Source organism: Nomascus leucogenys, unplaced genomic scaffold, assembly GCF_006542625.1.
Source record: "Nomascus leucogenys isolate Asia unplaced genomic scaffold, Asia_NLE_v1 000022F_20620728_qpdss20573698sc, whole genome shotgun sequence".
In the NCBI taxonomy this organism is placed as follows: domain Eukaryota; kingdom Metazoa; phylum Chordata; class Mammalia; order Primates; family Hylobatidae; genus Nomascus; species Nomascus leucogenys.
The window spans coordinates 14,566-35,699 of NW_022096771.1; the positions used below are offsets into that span (position 1 = coordinate 14,566).

Below are 21,134 nucleotides of genomic sequence, written 5' to 3' on the forward strand. Positions count from 1 at the left end.
TTATCACTTAGTAAGTTATACTTCCCTTCAACCCTATGTTAATCATTCTCTACTTCACAAGTATGCCTTTATGTGGAGTGGAAAAACTATACAGGACAATTCTTCTCAAGGCACCCTCTAATGATCACAATCAAGCAAAGTGAATTACTGAGTGCCAGAATGTGCCCAGGGTAGTCGTACTTGACCCTTTTGGTTTTCAGCTGTCATCTTCCAAAAATTAATTAAACTCATTAATATTTCAAATTAAGGGAATACTGACAAACAATTTTTATAACAGTATCACTGTCTAAACTATGAAGCTTCACAAACACTTAGCTGAAACCCTAATAGATCAGGTTAGCTATATAAGAATATTAAGAGGTGGGAGGAAGCCACATAAAACCAAAAAACAGAAGGGACATGAACTGTCCCGGATTAAGATTTTAAAGGTTACATTCATTTACTATTTTCAATTTTACTTAAAGGTTCAGTTTATTTACTATTTATAATTTACAATTTTCCAAAATTGTATAATCTAGTGAGCTTTCACTTCCCACAAATCTCATGAACCTGTCTCACTAAAAGTCATGCTTTTGAAGGCAAATTAATGAGCTTAACTTATTTTCTATGATTCTGCATATTGACTTACCTATTCAGTTCATTTGACAAGGATTCTCTAACTTTTACTTCTTCTAGGTAGAGTTCCTTATATCTTTCCAATTCGGTTTTATTAAAGTTGGCTTGCGAAGTTTTTATTCTGGAGATTTCAGATTCCATATCTTTGATTGTGAGTTCCATCTGAGTTTTTATTGAAGTAGTATTATCCTCCTTTAACTGTGCTAACTGTTCTTGAGATACTGCTGCTTGTTTCTAAAATAAATTAAAAGGGAACATTTTAAAAGTAATTATAACCTGAATAATTACTCTGTATTTGTTTCCTTTCGTTTGGAGTCAGTGATTCAGAGAACAATTTTAAGTATGTGATTCAGAGAACAATTTTAAGAACAATGTGAAGAAAGAAAGAAGCTCAAGCTTAACATATTTATTATCAGTACCAACTGAATTAACAATTGAATCTGAATTGTAGCACAATTCTCCAAAGAATGACAGAACCAAGTTAAAATTTTAAAAGTGGAACAATGTAACTTAAAAGCAGTTCAAGAGTATGGTATAATTTTTAAATCACATTTTTTTTTTTTTTTTTTACTTTTTCTATTAGTCTTGTTTTATGCCAACTGGCTTTAGTAATCAAATGATTCTGTAGTGAGAATTACTATTATGGAAGGTCATTTAGTTATAAGAATGATGGAAATGAAAATATTTAAATTAAGAAACAAATACCACCTTCCTTCTAGAAGTCTATCGAACAAATTGCTGTAAGGAAAGTACAGAAAACATGTAGAATGTATATATCCAAAATAACATGTGCAGTGAAAAGAATGAGAGCACATTACAGATAGATAAACCAACCTGCAAGGTGAGAACGGCTTCGTTTAATTTTTCTGCTATTTCCCTCCTTGCTTTTTCTTCAGTCAACAGTTTATACTGTTCAGCTTCACCACGTTCTAACATATTTCTCTCCATATAACTTTTGAGGTTTACTACTTCTTGTTTCAGCTGCTTCTTATTCTTCTGTAGCGTTTCACATTGCTTTTGTATTGCTTTCATAGAGAATAATGTCTGTTGAAGTTGAAGAACTTCATTCTCTGCATCCAGATGTAGACATCATAAAGGTGCAGTTTCCTGTGCTTCTATAAGGTCAACCTGCATGAGTAAAACAATATAGTTTGGTAATGAAGAAGGTAGACTGAGAATGGTCTAACATAAAACTAATAATTTTTGAAATAAATTCAGTTGCAGTAAAATGTTACCTGTACTGTTGTAGATTCATAAAATACAGACCCTTGGATTATTCAGAAAATTAAAAATAAAGTTAAAACCACCAGAATTCACAGAAATATATCCTTTACTTTCATCATCTTTGCCACACAACATTTGGACTTGATCTTAGACTTCCGTTTTTCTATGATTGTTTCATGGCTTTCCTCTTTAAAATGGCTCTAAGTCACCACCTTAGCACAAAGTCTCTTATTCCTTTAACCCACTATCATTCTCCATAACTTGCAAAGAAGTTTTAGGAGCATATTGAATTATTTGGGCCTGAGTCAATAAATGGCTCCCATAATAAGACTCTGAAAATAAGACTCTAGTTAATAAATCTTGAAAAAAATGGATTCCAATACCGTAAGCCTTTTGCTGAACTGAAAATGTCTTATGCTAATTTGAGTTACACTTCAAAGAGTAATGATACTTGGAGTTAAGAAGCAATCACATTTCCCAGTATAAAAGCTCAATGGCATGATCCATACCATTTTTCTGAAGAAAAATGCCTTAATTCAGTAGCACAATCTTGTAATTCATTGTTACTTTACACAAAATAAAGGAGCACATTAAACAATGACAACAAAAAATTGCACTGAAATTTCAGTGGTGCTGAGTTGGAAAGAACTGCTTTCCTGTAGAGGAAATAATTATGATTTTTTTTATTTTATAAAGGTAAATGAAGTGGTGGTTTTAAAACATCTACAAATTGCTTGCCACTTCTCCCATGACATTCCCTCTCCTGCATACAAGCTGGCATTGACAACCGGTTTCTCATGAACATAATGTGGCAGAACTGCTGTGTGACTCCTAAGGTTGGTTACAAAAAGTCACACAGCTTCTACCTGACTCTCTCTCTAGGAACACTTGTCGTTAAAATGCAGCCAACATGCTGTGAGAAAGCCCAAACCACACTGTGAATCCTCATGTAGGTAGGTGTTTGAGCTGACTTCCCTACCTAATGTCCCAGCCAAAAGCCAGCTTCAAATGCCACACAGGTGAATGAATTAGACGATTCTAGTCCCCAGCTTTAAGTTACCTCAGCTGATACCAAGTAAGGAAAAAGTGAGCTGGCCCCACTGAGCCTTGCCTAAAACTGCAGATTGTGACCAAAATAGATGTTGTTTTGAGACACTGCATTTTGTTACATACCAAGAAATAACTGATACAGATATTGACACTACATATGGATTGCACAACAACAAAACAACAAAAACTACTAAAACATGTAGGATTACCATTGGACCAGGAGCTAAGCGGAAGATGAAAGGACCTACAGAAGAATAAGCATGAAAACAAGAAGAGTTTTAAAGAGACTGTTAGTGGAAGCCTGATGGTTCTGGAAGAAGCTGGTAGGAAAGGTTTCAAGGATAGTGAAGAAAATGATACTGGAACCTGAAGGAAAGGGCACTGTTATTACACAGCCACTGAAAGTAAAACCAATGCAAGAGATAAGCTAAAGAAAGACTACTACATATGAAGGAACCAGGACTTTCTGGGTTCAAGTGTCTGTTTCCTTTTTACAGCCTCTCCACATGTCAGATTCCCAAACACACAGTCCTTGACTTAGCATGGTTTGACTCACCATTTTCTGACTTTTTATAATACTGTGAAAATGATATGCGTTGAGTAATGAAATGATATGTGTAAGCCTCTTGGCTTACAGGGGTGGCTACATCAGGATAAAGTCACTGTAAATGGAAATTATCATAAATGGAAAACCCACCCACAACTTCTGATATTTGCAATTTATGATGACCCATAAAATGCAAATATCAGACATAACAAATGCAAATGTCATCCAGACATAACCCCATCCTAACTTGAGGGGCACCTGTATTGCTGAGATAAATGGCCTCTGGGATAAGATCAAATCCAGGCCGCTGCCAGGAGAATACAGTTTGAAGGTGAAGCCAAGACTGTCAGTGTAAGACCCTTTCTTAAGACCTCAGAAAGATTTAAGGTGGTGCCTCAAATTCCCTTAAAGATCTTAAGGGTATATGCATCTTAAGGCACTGTCCTACTACACAGAACAGTGTGCTTCCTTCACAGGAAGCACCAGGTGAAGTGCTTATCTCAAAGAGATCTGGACAAGAGGTTTTTCCAATGACAAGAACCCAAGTAAAATTCACAAGAGACTCTAAGTATTTAAGAGAATTGTAGTAATGATAGTACTGCTTGCTAGCTTGGATTAAAAGACACCAAGACAGTAAAAATGAAAAAAGGCCTTAGGACCTAAGAAGTTCTACAGGGAGGAAGCTGGCTGAGGAAGGTACTTAGCTGAAAACACAGGTCATTGCTTATGAAAAGGATACAACAAAGAGCCAAGAAAGTACAACAAAGAGCCACAGAGGATGGTTCCCATAAAGTCCAAATCAAAGAAGTGGAAGCACACATCAGTCTGTATTTCAGAATTACTATGGTCTAGTATTTCCTTTGTGACTCCCATTTTCTCTCTGTTCAATAGGAGGGTCTCTGGCAGTTTAGGACAATGCTGGGTGGGTGAGTGGTAGATAACTTGTCCCTTTAGTTAGTTCTTAAGTCTTTGTGTTGACAAGAAATGCACTCAAGGGGTTATACTCCAGAAACCACAACCCACGGTGAATCCCTACTGAATGTGATAAAGATGGTAGGATCTTGCACTTCAAACCTGAGCATGCTGCCATATTAAATGAAACTTGTGTGTGTGGTGGGAGATTAGGATCTTGCACTTTAAGCCTGAGCCTGCTGCCATATTAAATGAAACCTGTGTGTGAGGTGGGAGGTAATAATTAGAAATGAGTGTGTTTTTCAAGTGGTAGAAATTTTTAAAAGTGTAGTTATAGGGCCAATTGTGCAGGTTTTAAAACATGTCTATACATTCCTTAATATGCACAGCATAAACAGAGACATCATCAAGATGGCTGACTGGGAATACCCAGCACTCACCTCTTTCAAAAAGAAAAACCAAAACAGCAAGTAGGTAACCAGACCTTGAGGAAAACATCAAAGAGACCATACTGGAATTCAGCAGGAAATTGATAGGGATCCTCTGAGGACAGAAGGAAAGGGAACTGAGGTAGCCAGCCCAGCCAGGATCATCTCAAAGCCAGGACAGATTCTCCCAAATCCCTAGCTCCACAGCACCCTATACCTGTGGAAATAGGTGGTCACCTAATAGCCCAACAGGGAAACTACTCTAGGTCAAAGGGATCCTAAGTGTGTGCTCTCCAGAGCCTGGAAGCCACCTGACTGACACCACTGCCACCAACAGCAGTCCTGTCCCCTTCAGTGGCAGTGCTGTGCATACCTGTGCATACCTTTAGGAGGCCAGATAACTGGCCCACTCAATTTTGTGTACCATGAAGGAGCCTGAGAACAAGTCTGCCAAACTCACGAGAGGCGGCACCCATGTGAGCCATATGAGAGCCTGAAGACAAGGCCACTTTGCTTGCTGCTGCTGTTGTCAGTGCTCACATACACTGTCCAGGGCCCTGAGGAGCAGCCCACCCCAACTAGGTCTGTGTGCATTTACCCAGGCACCATCTACCACTAACACCAAGGGCAGTCCTACTGCCCCACTGGCACCCGCACATGGCATCCAAGTGCATAAAGACAGGGCTGCCTCATCAGCCACTGACAAAGGCTCCTGCACGTGCCTTCAGTGAACCTGTGGATAACCCTGCTCCACACGCTGCCATAGGTACCCACCCAAATGTTCCTCATAGAGGGCTAGAGAAATGCCCATGCAGCCTGCTTTCACCACTACCAGCGAAGCAAGTTGTAAAAAGTTTTTTAAAAATGAAATCACACAACACCATGCTCTAGGACCACAGTGTAATAAAAATAGAAATAAATACCAAAAAGATCTCTGAAAACCACACAATTACATGGAAATCAAACAACTGGCTCCTAAATGACTTTAGGAAAAGAAACAATTTAAGGCAGAAATAAAAAAATTGTTTGTAATAAGCAAAAAGAAACATCATACCAAAACTTCTAGGATGCAAAAGCAGCATAAGAGGAAAGCTTATAGCGCAAAACAAATATGTCAAAAAGTTAGATCAGTAATTAACAATCTGACACTGTGCCGAGAGGAACTAAAAATCAAGAACAAAATAACCCCAAAGTTGGCAGCAGAAAAGAAATAACTAAAATCAGAGCATAACTGAGAAAATTGAGGCCCAAAAATCCATACAAAGGATCAATGAAACCAAAAGTTGGCTTTTTGAAGGGATAAACAATACTGAAGGCCACTAGCTAAATAAATTAAAAAACAAAACAAAACAAAAAAACAGAGAACATCTAAATAAGCACAATCAGAAATGACAAAGATGACATTACAACTGATCCCACAGAAATACAAAAGATCCTCAGAGACTACAGTGAGCACCACTGTATGCACACAAACTAGAATATCTAGAAGAAATGGATAAATCCCTGGAAACACAACTTAACAAAGATTGAACCAGGAGGAAATTGAAATCATGAACAGACAAATAACAAGTTCTGAATCAGTAATAAAAAACCTACTAGCCAAAAGCAGATCCAGATCAGACTGACTCATAGCCAATTTCTACCAGACATACAAAGAAGAGCTGTTAACAAACCTATTGAAACTATTCCAAAATACTGAGGAGATACTTCTCCCTAATTCATTGTAAGATGCCAGCATCATCTTGATACTAAAAGCCAGCAAAGACACAACGAATAAAGAAAACTACAGCCCAAGATCCCTGATGAATGTAGACACAAACGTCCTCAACAAAATATCAGCAAACAAAATCCAGCAACACATCAAATACTTACTTCACCACAATCAAGTCAGCTTTATATTTGTGATGCAAGTTGGTTCAAAGTATACAAATCAATGAATGTGTTTCACCACATAAACAGAGTGAAAAAGAAAAACCATGTGATCATCTCAAAAGATGCACAAAAGCTTTCAATAGTGTCCATAATTCCTTCATGAAAAAAATACTCAACAAATTAGGCATCAAATAAATGGACCTAAAAATAATAAGGGCCACTCTATAACAAACCCACAGGTAAAACCATACAGAATGGGCAAAAGCTGGAAGTGGGGGCTGAGTGCAGGGGCTCATGCTTGTAACCCCAGCATGTTGGGAGGCGAAGACAGGAGAATCACTTGAGGCCAGGAGTCTGAGACCAGCCTAAGCAACGCAGTGAGACTTGTCTCCATAAAATAATAAAGAAAAAAATTAAAGAAAAAAGAACAAAAAAAGTTGGAAGCATTCCCCTTGACAACTGGAACAAGACAAGGATGCCCAGTCTCACCACATGTATTCAATATAGTACTGGAACTCCCAGTCAGAGCAATCAGGCAAAAGAAACAAAGAAAGGGCATCCAAAAAGAAAAGATGCCAAACTATCTCTCTTTGCAGATGATATGATTCTATACCTAGAAAATTCTAAAGAGTCTTCCAATTTATCCTGGAACTGATAAGTGACTTCAGTCAGGACACAAAAATCAATGTAAAAATATCAGTAGCATTTCTATAGACCAATAAAGTTCAAGCTGAGAGACAAATCAAGAATGTAATCCCATTTACAATAGCCACACACAAAAAAGCAAATTACTTAGGAATGCATCTAACCACGGAGATGAAATGTGGCTACAAGGAGAACTACAAAACACTGCTGAAAAAAATCATGACACCAAATAGATAACACCAAAAAAAATGGAAAACATTCCATGCTCATAGATTGGAAAAATCAATAGCATTAAAACGGCCATACAGCCCAAAGCAATCTACAGATTCAGTACTATTCCTATCAAACTACCAATGTCATTTTTCACAGCATTAGAAAAAACTATTCTAAAATTTCATATGGAACCAGAAAAGAGCCCAAACACCCAGAGCCATCCTAAGCAAAGAGAACAAAGCCTGACGCATCACATTACCCAACTTCAAACTATACTACAGTAAACAAAGGCTACAGTAAAACAAATCAGCACAGTACTGGCACAGAAACAGACATATAGACCAATGGAACAGAATCAGAAATAAAGCTACACACCTACAACCATTTGGTCTTTGACAAAGCCGACACAAATATGCAGCAGTGAAAGGACTCCCTATTCAATAAATGGTGCTGGGATGACTGGCTATCCATACACAGAAGAATGAAACTTGACCCCTAGCTATCACCACATACAAAAATTAATGAAAGCTGAATTACATTCTTAAAAGTAAGACCTCTAACTATAAAAATCCTACAAGAAAACCTAAGAAATACACTATTTGAAATCAGCCTCTGAAAATAATTTATGAGTAAGTCCTCAAGAGCAATTGCAACAAAAGTCAAAATGAAAAATTGGGACCTAGTTAAACAAAGGAGCTTCCGCATAGGAAAAGGAACCATTCAAGAGACTAAATAGGCAACCTAAATAATGAAAGAATGTATTTACAAGCTATGCATTGAACAAAGTTCTAACATCCAGAATCTATAAGAAACTTAAATCAACAAACATGAATTTTAAAAATATATATAAAAGCAGGCAAAATACATGAACAGACACTTCTCAAAAAAAAAAAAAAGACATACAAGTGGAGAGCAAACATATGAAAAAATGCTCATCATCACTAATCATCAGAGAAAAGCAAATCAAAGCCACAGTGAGATACCATCTCACACCAGACATAATGGCTATTACTAAAAAGTCAAAAAATAAGCAACAACAACCCAGATTTGGGCAGAGCTGCTACAGCATAAAGGGAATTCTAATACACTGTTGGAGAAAATGGTAAATTCATTCAGCCACTGTGGAAAGCAGTTTGGAGATTGCTCTCATGGAACTAAAAATAGAACTGCCATTCAACCCAGCAATCCCATTAGTGGGTTAAATACCTATTCCCCCCCTCCAAAAAATCATTCTACCACAAAGACACATGCACCCATATATTCACTGCAGCACTATTCACAGTAGCAAAGATATAGAATACTGTCCTTTGCAGCAACATGGATGCAGCTGGTGGGCATTAGCCTAAGCAAACTGATGCAGAAACAGATAACTAAATACTACATGTTCTCACTTTTAAGTGGGAGCTAAACATTGGGTACACATGGACATAAAGACGGGAGCAATAGACACTGGGGACTATAAGGGGAATTGGGTTGGGACAATGGTTGAAAAATGACATGCCAGGTACTATGCTCACTACCTGGGTGATAGGTTCAATTGCACCCTAAACCTAAGCATTATGCAATATACCTTTGTAACAAACCTGCACATGTACCCCCTGAATCTAAAATAAAAGTTAAGAGAATAAGATAAAAATGAAATGCCCTTTATAGCTTGCAACAAAAAAACACCAATAACATTCTTCACAGAAATGGAAAAAACAATCCTAAAATTCATATGGAACCACAAAAAAGCTAGACTATACAAGCCAAGCCTGAGGGAAAAGAACAAAGCTGGAGGCATCACTCTACCTGACTTCAAAATATATTACAAGGTTACAGTAACCAAAAGAGCATGGTCTCGGTATAAAAATAGAAAATTAAACCAATGGAACAGAATAGAGAACCCAGAAATAAATCCACATATTTACAGACATCTGAATTTCAACAAAAGTGTCAAGAATATACATTGGGGAAGGAACCCTCTCTTCAACAAATGGGGCTGGGAAAACTGGATATCTGTAAAAAGAATGAAACCAGGTCCCTATCTTTCACCATGTACAAAAATAAACTCAAAATGGATTAAAGACTTAAACATGAGATCCAAAAGTATAAAACTACTACAAGAAAATATAGGGAAAATGCTTCAGGACATTGGTCAATGCAAAGATTTTATAGCTAAGTTATCACAGGCATATGCCAAAAAAAAGCACAGGCATAAAAACAAAAACAGATAAGTGAGGCTATATTAAAATTAAGTTTCTTCACAGCAAAGGAAATGACCAACAGAGTGAAAAAAACTACCAACAATCTGTAGACTGGGAGACAATATTTACAAATTGATTCATCTGAGAAAGGTCCAATATCTAGAATATACTGGGAATTCAAACAACTCAACAGTAAAAAATACTTAGTAATCCCGCTAAAATGTGGACAAAGAATTTAAATAGACATTTCTAAAAAGATGTACAAATGGCCACAAATATATGGAAAAGTACTGAACATCACTAACAGGAAAATGGAAATAAAATCCCAAATGAGATATCGTCTCACCACAGAATGGCTACTATCAAAAACAAAGAAACAAACAATGACAACAAAACAAACAAACAAAAAACCCAAAAAGTAAAAAATCCTGGTGAGGTTGGGGAGGAAAACAAAACTCTTATGCACTCGTGGAGGGAATGTAAACTAGTATAGCCATGGAAGTTTGTTAAAAAACTAAAAATAGAAGTGTCATATGATCCAACAATCCCACTACTGAGTATTTATCCAAAAGAAAGAAAATCAGTATATCATCAGTATCCCCATGTTTGTTGCAGCACTATTCACAACAACCAAGATATAGAAACAACCTAAATGTTCATCAACAGATGAATGAGGTTAGTGAGTTAAAAAAATATGGTATATGTACACAATGGAATACTATTCAGCCATAAAAAAGAATAAAATTATGTCATTTACAGCAACATAGATGAGGACATTAAGTGACATTAAATGAAATAATTCAGGCACAGAAAAATAACTACTGTATGTTCTCACACATGTGGGAGCTAAAATTTTTTTTAAAAGTTAAAAAAGGATTCGATTTTCATTTCCACTTTCATTCATGGAAGTAGAGAGTAGAATTGTTGGTATTAGAGGCTGAGAAAAGTAAAGGGGAGTGGAAGATGGGGATAGGTTGGTTAATGGATACAAAATTATAGCTACATAGGAAGAATGAATTCTAGTGTTCTGCTGCATTGTAGGGTGAATATGGTTAACTAATTTTTTTTGTTTTTTAGACGGAGTCTACTCTGTCACCCAGGCTGGCATGCAGTGGTGCAATCTTAGCTTACTGCAATCTCCACCTCCAGGGTTCAAGCCATTCTCCTGCCTCAGCCTCCCAAACAGCTGGGATTACAGGTGTGTGCCACTATGCCTGGCTTGGTTAACTAATATTTTTAAAAAGCTAGAGGAGAGGATTTTGAAAGTTCACAACACAAAGAAATGGTAAATGTTTGAGGTGATGGATATATTGATTAGCCTGATTTGACCATTATACGTTGTTTACACATACCAAAAATATCACTGTATATACCATAAATATGTACAATTATACAGGTCCACGAAAAAATAAAAGGAAGCCAGGTGTGAAGTCATGCGCCTGTGTTCTCAGCTACTTGGGAGGCAGAGGCAGGAAGAATTCTTCAGCCATGGAAGTCAAGGCCAGCCTGGGCAACATGGCAAGACACCATGTCTAAAAATATAAATACATAAATAAAAATAAAAGCAAAATCATTCATCCTATACATAGACTATGGGTGAAACTTAGTGACTTGTTTCTCATGAACAGAATGTGTTAAAAATGATAGCCACGTGGCTTCCAACATTACGTTAGAAGAGGCTCTCTACCACAGACTGCTCATCCTTGGAACCCAGTCCCCGTGTTGTGAGGAAGCTTGGGCCACAAAGAGAGCCTAGGATTTCCAGTGTAGATATTTGGGCATCCTGCCCCAACTAAAGTTCCAACCAACAGCCACCATCAGCAACAGATATCTTAGTGAACAAACCTTCAGATGATTCCAGTCCCTCAGCCTTTGATTTATCCCAAGTGAAGCTTAAGGGAGCAGAGGCAAGCTGTCTGGCCAAAGTTTTCCCAAACCACAGATTGGTGAACTAAATGAATGTTGTTCTAAGTCACTGAACTTTGGATAATTTGTTAGGAAAAAATAACCAGAAAAATAAATTTAAACAAGGAGACAATAAGAAATAGAACATCCCCGGTAGAAATTAGTCTCCTTTAAAGTAAGATCTAACAAATGTTGAGGTTAATTTATTAATGACAAACAATTCTAACGGGAAGCAGCAGACAACCAGGAGAAAGACTAAGGACTACTGCAGAGGAACTTTAGAAAAAGTTCCTTTCCATCACACACCAGGGCCTGTTGTCGGGTGGGGGGAAGGGGGAGGGATAGCATTAGGAGATATACCTAATGTAAATGACGAGTTAATGGGTGCAGCACACCAACATGGTACATGTATACATATGTAACAAACCTGCACATTGTGCACATGTACCCTAGAACTTAAAGTATAATAAAAATATATATATAAAAGAAAAAAAAAAGAAAAAGTTCCTTTCTATTACAAATTCTGATGACTAAGGCCAGTGAGGCTTTTAGAATTTGTCCCCCAAGTTATCAAATAAGGAAGATGAGGAAGGAAGGAGATATATAATTTGAAGTATAAAGAAGTTGAAAAAACTAGAAATATTTAATTAATAACCAAAAATCAGACACTGTATCTGATTTCAATGAACTGAAATTCTAAAAGTGATAAGCAGCTTTGGATATTTATTAATCAATCTAGGATTCAATTTTCATTTCCATTTCCTCAATGAGGAAATAAAAAAATATTATGGAATCAATTTTAACAATCTCTGAAGTAAAACAAATGTAGTGTCCTTTGAGTGTCAAGCTACTAAATGCAATTTCCCCTTTACCTTACTTCAAGCTCATTTGTATGGAGAAGTGAAGAGCATCTCATCTTTATGTTGTACCAAAATGCTTCTCCATATCATACAAATTGACTCTGAAATTTTGAAATTCATACAACCAATTCGACTACTTGTTTCTGATAAATGCCTGGACATGACCTGATTTCAGTTGCTGCACTCCTGGAAGTTGTTCTTTGAATGGGTTGAAGTATTTATTCAATGAATGATGTACTGAGTTATAAAAGCATAGCTATGCATCTTTATTTAAGCAAAAGGAGGTAAATGCAGGGAACTCTGGTTTCTGAGAATGTAGGATCTGTGCCAAGAAGAGGATTCAGCTCCAGGGGTGTACAAGAGAACCACGTGCTGTGTAAAAAGAGGATCTAACTGTGAACTGCAAATGACGAATTAGCTCAATTTCCAATGAGGAAAGATGACAGCCTAGACTTAATCTTGCCCTTCATAGTTAGTTAAAATCTACACGTGACTCTATGACTTATAATGAGTTAATAAAACATAATGCAATAAGTAGACGGAGTCAGCATATCCTGTGACCAAGATTTGATGGAAATGGGAGTGAAGACAGAGGCACTAGGTGAGAGACAAAAGCTATGACTGGAGAAAAAAAATAATGGGATCTGTCTTTGTAAGCCTGACTCTCATCATGTCATGGAGTCAACAAGGCATAAGCTGGCCATACACTCCTTCAAGAAGCAAAAAGTGAAATTAAAGACATTCTACTACTTGAATTTCTATTCTTACATAAGACAACAGGTAATAAGCAACAGGACTGAATACGAGTTTTCCTAAAATGTGATTTGCTACTGGCATAAGGATAGACATAGCTCAATATATTAGAATTGAGAATCCAAAAACAAACCCACACTTTCATGGTCAACTGATTTTCAACACGGGTGTAAAAAGAATTAAATGAGAAATGAATAGATTTTTCAACAAATGGTGCTGGGACAACTGTATATCCACATGCAAAAGAATAAAGGTGGACTTCCACCAAATGTCATATGTAAAAGTAACAAAATAGAAGCATGAAATGTAAGAACCAAAACTATAAAATTGCTAGAAGAAAACATAGCCATAAATCTTTATGACTGCAAAAAAAAAAATTAACTGGACTTTATCAAAATGTGGAACTTCTGTGCTTGAACAGAGACCATCAAGAAAGTGAAAAGGAGGCTGGGCACGGTGGTTTACACCTGTAATCCCAACACTTTGGCTGGCCGAGGTTGGAGGATTGCTTGAGCTCAGGAGTTCAAAACCAGCCTGGACAACATAGCGAGACCTTCCCTCTACAATTTAAAATTATATAAGCTTTAAAAACATAATAAATCGGGCCAGGCGCGGTGGCTCGAGCCTGTAATCCCAGCACTTTGGGAGGCCAAGGCATGCGGATCACGAGGTCAGGAGATCAAGACCATCCTGGCTAACACAGTGAAACCCCGTCTCTACTAAAAATACAAAAAATTAGCCGGGCGTGTTGGTGGGCACCTGTAGTCCCAGCTACTCAGGAGGCTGAGGCAGGAGAATGGCGTGAACCTGGGAGGCGGAGCTTGCAGTGAGCCGAGATCGCACCACTGCACTCCAGCCTGGGGGACACAGCAAGACTCCCTCTCAAAAAAAAAAAAAAAAAAAACATAATAAATCATAAAAAAAAATAAAAAGGAAAGCCATTGAAAATATTTGGAAACATATCTGATAAGGGACTTACACCTAGGGTATATAAAGAACTCTTAAAATTCAGAAATTTCGGATAACCCAGTTTCAATGTAGGCAAAGGATTTGAATAGACATTTCTCCAAAAAAGATATACAAATGGCTCATAAGCACATAAAAAGAGACTTAAAGTCATTCATCACTAGGGAAATGTGAATCAAAACCAGAATGAGGTACCACTTCATACCTCTAGGTTGGAATCATTTTTCAATAAAAAATATGAAAAATGTTGGCAAGGATATGAAGAAATTAGACCCTCATACAATGCTGATGGGAATGTAAAATGGTGCAACCACTTTGGAAAGCAGACTGGCAGCTCCTCAAAAGGTTAAGCATAAAGTTACCATATGACCCAGAAATTCAACTCATATGTATATACCCAAGAGAAAGGAACACAAATGCAAACACAAAAACTTGTACATAAAAGTTCACAGCAGCATGATTAATAATAGCCAAAACATGGAAACAATCCAAAAGTCAATCATCTGATGAATGGCTAAATAAATGAGTGGTACGTCCATAAAGTGGAAAATTATTCAGCAATAAGATGAAATTAAATACTGATACATGTTACAACACAATGAACCTTAAAAATGTTGGGGGGGTGGAGCGAAGATGGCCGAATAGGAACAGCTCCAGTCTACAGCTCCCAGCGTGAGCGATGCAGAAGATGGGTGATTTCCGCATTTCCATCTGAGGTACTGCGTTCATCTCACTAGGGAGTGCCAGACAGTGGGCGCAGGACAGTGGGTGCAGCGCACCATGCTCGAGCCGAAGCAGGGCGAGGCATTGCCTCACTCGGAAAGCACAAGGGGTCAGGGAGTACCCTTTCCTAGTCAAAGAAAGCGGTGACAGATGGCACCTGGAAAATCGGGTCACTCCCACCCTAATACTGTGCTTTTCTGATGGACTTAAAAAACGGCACACCAGGAGATTATATCCCGCATCTGGCTCGGAGGGTCCTACGCCCACGGAGTCTCCCTGATTGCTAGCACAGCAGTCTGAGATTACACTGCAAGGTGGCAGCGACGCTGGGGGAGGGGCGCCCACCATTGCCCAGGCTTGATTAGGTAAACAAAGCAGCCGGGAAGCTCGAACTGGGTGGAGCCCACCACAGCTCAAGGAGGCCTGTCCGCCTCTGCAGGCTCCACCTCTGGAGGCAGGGCACAGACAAAAAGACAGCAGTAACCTCTGCAGACTTAAATGTCCCTGTCTGACAGCTTTGAAGAGAGTAGTGGTTCTCCCAGCACACAGCTGGAGATCTGAGAACAGGCAGACTGCCTCCTCAAGTGGGACCCTGACCCCCAAGCAGCCTAACTGGGAGGCACTGCCCAGTAGGGGCAGACTGACACCTCACATGGCCAGGTACTCCTCTGAGACAAAACTTCCAGAGGAACGATCAGGCAGCAGCATTCACGGTTCACAAAAATCCGCTGTTCTGCAGCCACCGCTGCTGACACCCAGGCAAACAGGGTCTGGAGTGGACCTCTAGCAAACTCCAACAGACCTGCAGCTGAGGGTCCTGTCTGTTAGAAGGAAAACTAACAAACAGAAAGGACATCCACACCCAAAACCCATCTGTACATCACCATCATCAAAGACCAAAAGTAGATAAAACCACAAAGATAGGGAAAAAACAGAGCAGAAAAACTGGAAACTCAAAAAAGCAGAGCGCCTCTCCTCCTTCAAAGGAACGCAGTTCCTCACCAGCAATGGAACAAAGCTGGACAGAGAATGACCTTGACGAGTTGAGAGAACAAGGCTTCAGAGGATCAAACTACTCCGGGCTACAGGAGGAAATTAAAGCCAAAGGCAAAGAAGTTAAAAACTTTGAAAAAGAATTAGAGGAATGTATAACTATAAAAACCAGTACAGAGAAGTGCTTAAAGGAGCTGATGGAGCTGAAAGCCAAGGCTCGAGAACTACGTGAAGAATGCAGAAGCATCAGGAGCTGATGTGATCAACTAGAAGAAAGGGTATCAGCGATGGAAGATGAAATGAATGAAATGAAGTGAGAAGGGAGGTCTAGACAAAAAAGAATAAAAAGAAATGAACAAAGCCTCCAAGAAATATGGGACAATGTGAAAAGACCAAATCTATGTCTGATTGGTGTACCTGAAAGTGACAGGGAGAATGGAACCAAGTTGGAAAACACTCTGCAGGATATTATCCAGGAGAACTTCCCCAATCTAGTAAGGCAGGCCAACATTCAGATTCAGGAAATACAGAGACCACCACAAAGATACTCCTTGAGAACAGCAACTCCAAGACACATAATTGTCAGATTCACCAAAGTTGAAATGAAGGAAAAAATGTTAAGGGCAGCCAGAGAGAAAGGTTGGGTTACCCACAAAGGGAAGCCCATCAGCCTAACAGCTGATCTCTCGGCAGAAACTCTACAAGCCAGAAGAGAGTGGGGGCCGATATTCAACATCTTAAAGAAAAGAATTTTCAACCCAGAATTTCATATCCAGCCAAACTAAGCTTCATCAGTGAAGGAGAAATAAAATACTTTACAGGCAAGCAAATGCTGAGAGATTTTGTCACCACCAGGCCTGCCCTAAAAGAGCTCCTGAAGGAAGCACTAAACATGGAAAGGAACAACCAGTACCAGCCACTGCAAAATCATGCCAAATTGTAACGACCATCAAGGCTAGGAAGAAACTGCATCAACTAACGAGCAAAATAACCAGCTAACATCTTAATGACAGGATCAAATTCACACATAAAAATATTAAGTTTAAATGTAAATGGACTAAATGCTCCAATTAAAAGACACAGACTGGCAAATTGGATAAAGAGTCAAGACCCATCAGTGTGCTGTATTCAGGAAACCCATCTCACGTGCAGAGACACACATAGGCTCAAAATAAAAGGATGGAGGAAGATCTACCAAGCAAATGGAAAACAAAAAAGGCAGGGGTTACAATCCTAGTCTCTGAAAAAACAGACTTTAAACCAACAAACATCAAAAGAGACAAGGCCATTACATAATGGTAAAGGGATCAATTCAACAACAACAGCTAACTATCCTAAATATATATGCACCCAATACAGGAGCACCCAGATTCATAAAGCAAGTCCTGAGTGACCTACAAAGAGACTTAGACTCCCACACAATAATAATGGGAGACTTTAACACCCCACTGTCAACATCAGACAGATCAACAAGACAGAAAGTTAACAAGGATACCCAGGAATTGAATTGAGCTCTGCACCAAGTGGACCTAATAGACATCTACAGAACTCTCCACCCCAAATCAACAGAATATACATTTTTTTCAGCACCACACCACACCTATTCCAAAACTGACCACATAGTTGGAAGTAAAGCTCTCCTCAGCAAATGTAAAGGAAAAGAAATTATAACAAACTGTCTCTCAGACCACAGTGCAATCAAACTAGAACTCAAGATTAAGAAACTCACTCAAAACCGCTCAACTACATGGAAACTGAACAACCTGCTCCTCAATGACTATTGGGTACATAACGAAATGAAGGTGGAAATAAAGATGTTCTTTGAAATTAACGAGAACAAAGACACAACATACCAGAATCTCTGGGACACATTCAAAGCAGTGTGTAGAGGGAAATTTATAGCACTAAATGCCCACAAGAGAAAGCAGAAAAGATCCAAAATTGACACCCTAACATCACAATTAAAAGAACTAGAAAAGCAAGAGCAAACACATTCAAAAGCTAGCAGAAGGGAAGATATAACCAAAATCAGAGCAGAACTGAAAGAAATAGAGACACAAAAAAACTCTTCAAAAAATTAATGAATCCAGGAGCTGGTTTTTTGAAAAGATCAACAAAATTGATAGACTGCTAGCAAGACTAATAAAGAAGAAAAGAGAGAAGAATCAAATAGATGCAATAAAAAATGATAAAGGGGATATCGCCACCGATCCCACAGAAATACAAACTATCATCAGAGAATACTACAAACACCTCTACGCAATAAACTAGAAAATCTAGAAGAAATGGAAAAATTCCTCGACACATACACCCTCCCAAGACTAAATCAGGAAGAAGTTGAATCTCTGAATAGATCAATAACAGGCTCTGAAATTGTGGCAATTACCAATAGCTTACCAACCAAAAGGAGTCCAGGACCAGATGGATTCACAGCCAAATTCTACCAGAGGTACAAGGAGGAACTGGTACCATTCCTTCTGAAACTATTCCAATCAATAGAAAAAGAGGGAATCCTCCCTAACTCATTTTATGAGGCCAGCATCACCCTGATACCAAAGCCTGGCAGAGACACAATCAAAAAAGAGAATTTTAGACCAATATCCTTGATGAACATTGATGCAAAAATCCTCAGTAAAATACTGGCAAACCGAATCCAGCAGCACATCAAAAAGCTTATCCACCATGATCAAGTGGGCTTCATCCCTGGGATGCAAGGCTCGTTCAACATATGCAAATCAATAAATGTAATCTAGCATATAAACAGAACCAAAGACAAAAACCATGATTATCTCAATAGATGCAGAAAAGGCCTTTGACAAAATTCAACAACCCTTCATGCGAAAAACTCTCAATAAATTCGGTATTGATGGAACGTATCTCAAAATAATAAGAGCTATCTATGACAAACCCACAGCCAATATTATACTGAATGGGCAAAAACCGGAAGCATTCTCTTTGAAAACTGGCACAAGACAGGGATGCCCTCTCTCACCACTCCTATTCAACACAGTGTTGGAAGTTCTGGCCAGGGCAATTTGGCAGAAGAAGGTAATAAAGGGTATTCAATTAGGAAAAGAGGAAGTCAAATTGTCCCTGTTTGCAGATGACATGATTGTATATCTACAATATACTGTCTCAGCCCAAAATCTCCTTAAGCTGATTAGCAACTTCAGCAAAATCTCAGGATATAAAATCAATGTACAAAAATCACAAGCACTCTTATATACCAATAACAGACAGAGAGCCAAATCATGACTGAACTACCATTCACAATTGCTTCAAAGAGAATAAAATACCTAGGAATCCAACTTACAAGGGATGTGAAGGACCTCTTCAAGGAGAACTACAAACCACTGCTCAGTGAAATAAAAGAGGATACAAACAAATGGAAGAACATTCCATGCTCATGGGTTGGAAGAATCAATATCATGAAAATGGCCATACTGGCCAAGGTAATTTATAGATTCAATGCCATCCCCATCAAGCTACCAATGACTTTCTTCACAGAATTGGAAAAAACGACTTTAAAGTTCATATGGAACCAAAAAAGAGCCCGCTTTGCCAAGTCAATCCTAAGCCAAAAGAACAAAGCTGGAGGCATCACGCTACCTGACTTCAAACTATACTACAAGGCTACAGTAACCAAAACAGCATGGAACTGGTACCATGACAGAGACATAGATCGATGGAACAGAACAGAGCCCTCAGAAATGATGCCACATATCTACAACTATCTGATCTTTGACAAACCTGACAAAAACAAGAAATGGGTAAAGGATTCCCTATTTAATAAATGGTGCTAGGAAAACTGGCTAGCCATATGTAGAAAGCTGAAACTGGGTCCCTTCCTTACACCGTATACAAAAATTAATTCAAGATGGATTAAAGACTTAAATGTTAGACCTAAAACCATTAAAATCCTACAAGAAAACCTAGGCAATACCATTCAGGACATAGGCATGGGCAAGGACTTCATGTCTAAAACACCAAAAGCAATGGCAAAAAAAGCCAAAATTGACAAATGGGATCTAATTAAACTGAAGAGCTTCTGCACAGCAAAAGAAACTACCATCAGAGTGAACAGGCAACCTACAAAATGGGAGAAAATTTTTGCAACCTACTCATCTGACAAAGAGCTAATATCCAGAATCTACAATGAACTCAAAGAAATTTACAAGAAACAAACAAACAAACCCATCAAAAAGTGGGTGAAGGACATGAACAGGCACTTCTCAAAAGAAGACGTTCATGCAGCCAAAAAACACATGAAAAAATGCTCATCATCACTGGCCATCAGAGAAATGCAAATCAAAACCATAATGAGGTACCGTCTCACACCAGTTAGAATGGCCATCATTAAAAAGTCAGGAAACAACAGGTGCTGGAGAGGATGTGGAGAAATAGGAACACTTTTACACTGTTGGTGGGACTGTAAACTAGTTCAACCATTATGGAAGTCAGTGTGGCGATTCCTCAGGGATCTAGAACTAGAAATACCATTTGACCCAGCCATCCCATTACTGGGTATATACCCAAAGGACTATAAATCATGCTGCTATAAAGAGACATGCACACGTATGTTTATTGCAGCACTATTCACAATAGCAAAGACTTGGAACCAACCCAAATGTCCAACAACGATAGACTGGATTAAGAAAATGCAGCACATATACACCATGGAATACTATGCAGCCATAAAAAATGATGAGTTCATGTCCTTTATAGGGACATGGATGAAACTGGAAATCATCATTCTCAGTAAACTATTGCAAGAACAAAAAACCAAACACCACATGTTCTCACTCATAGGTGGGAATTGAACAATGAGAACACAAGGACATAGGAAGGTGAACATCACCCCCCGGGGTCTATTGTGGGGTGGGGGGAGGGGGGAGGGATAGCATTAGGAGATACACCTAATGCTAAACGACGAGTTAATGGGTGCAGCACACCAACATGGCACATGGATACATATGTAACAAACCTGCACATTGTGCACATGTACCCTAAAACTTAAAGTACAACAATAAAAAAGAAGAATGTTATGCTAAGTAAAAGAAGCCTGTCACAAAAGACCACCACATATTGTGTGATCCAATTGATATGTGGTGTCCAGAGTGGGCTAATCTATGGAAACAAAATAGATTGCTGGTTCTTTTCAGGGTCATGAAAATATCCTACAATTGATGACGGTGATGGTTACGCACTCTGTGAATATACTGAGACCATGAATTGTACACGT

At 38.5% G+C, this 21,134-nt stretch overlaps 1 protein-coding gene across 1 annotated transcript in view; it reads right to left on the reverse strand.

Moving 5' to 3' along the window:
* The window catches only part of LOC100593320 (coiled-coil domain-containing protein 144A-like), a gene marked incomplete at its 5' end in the record, with an annotated part of 49,555 nt that overhangs the window by 10,808 nt on the left and 17,613 nt on the right, over window positions 1-21,134 (reverse strand). The window contains 2 exon segments of the mRNA XM_030808822.1: window positions 629-849; window positions 1,450-1,743. Coding sequence (XP_030664682.1) covers window positions 629-849; window positions 1,450-1,743 — 515 coding nt within the window.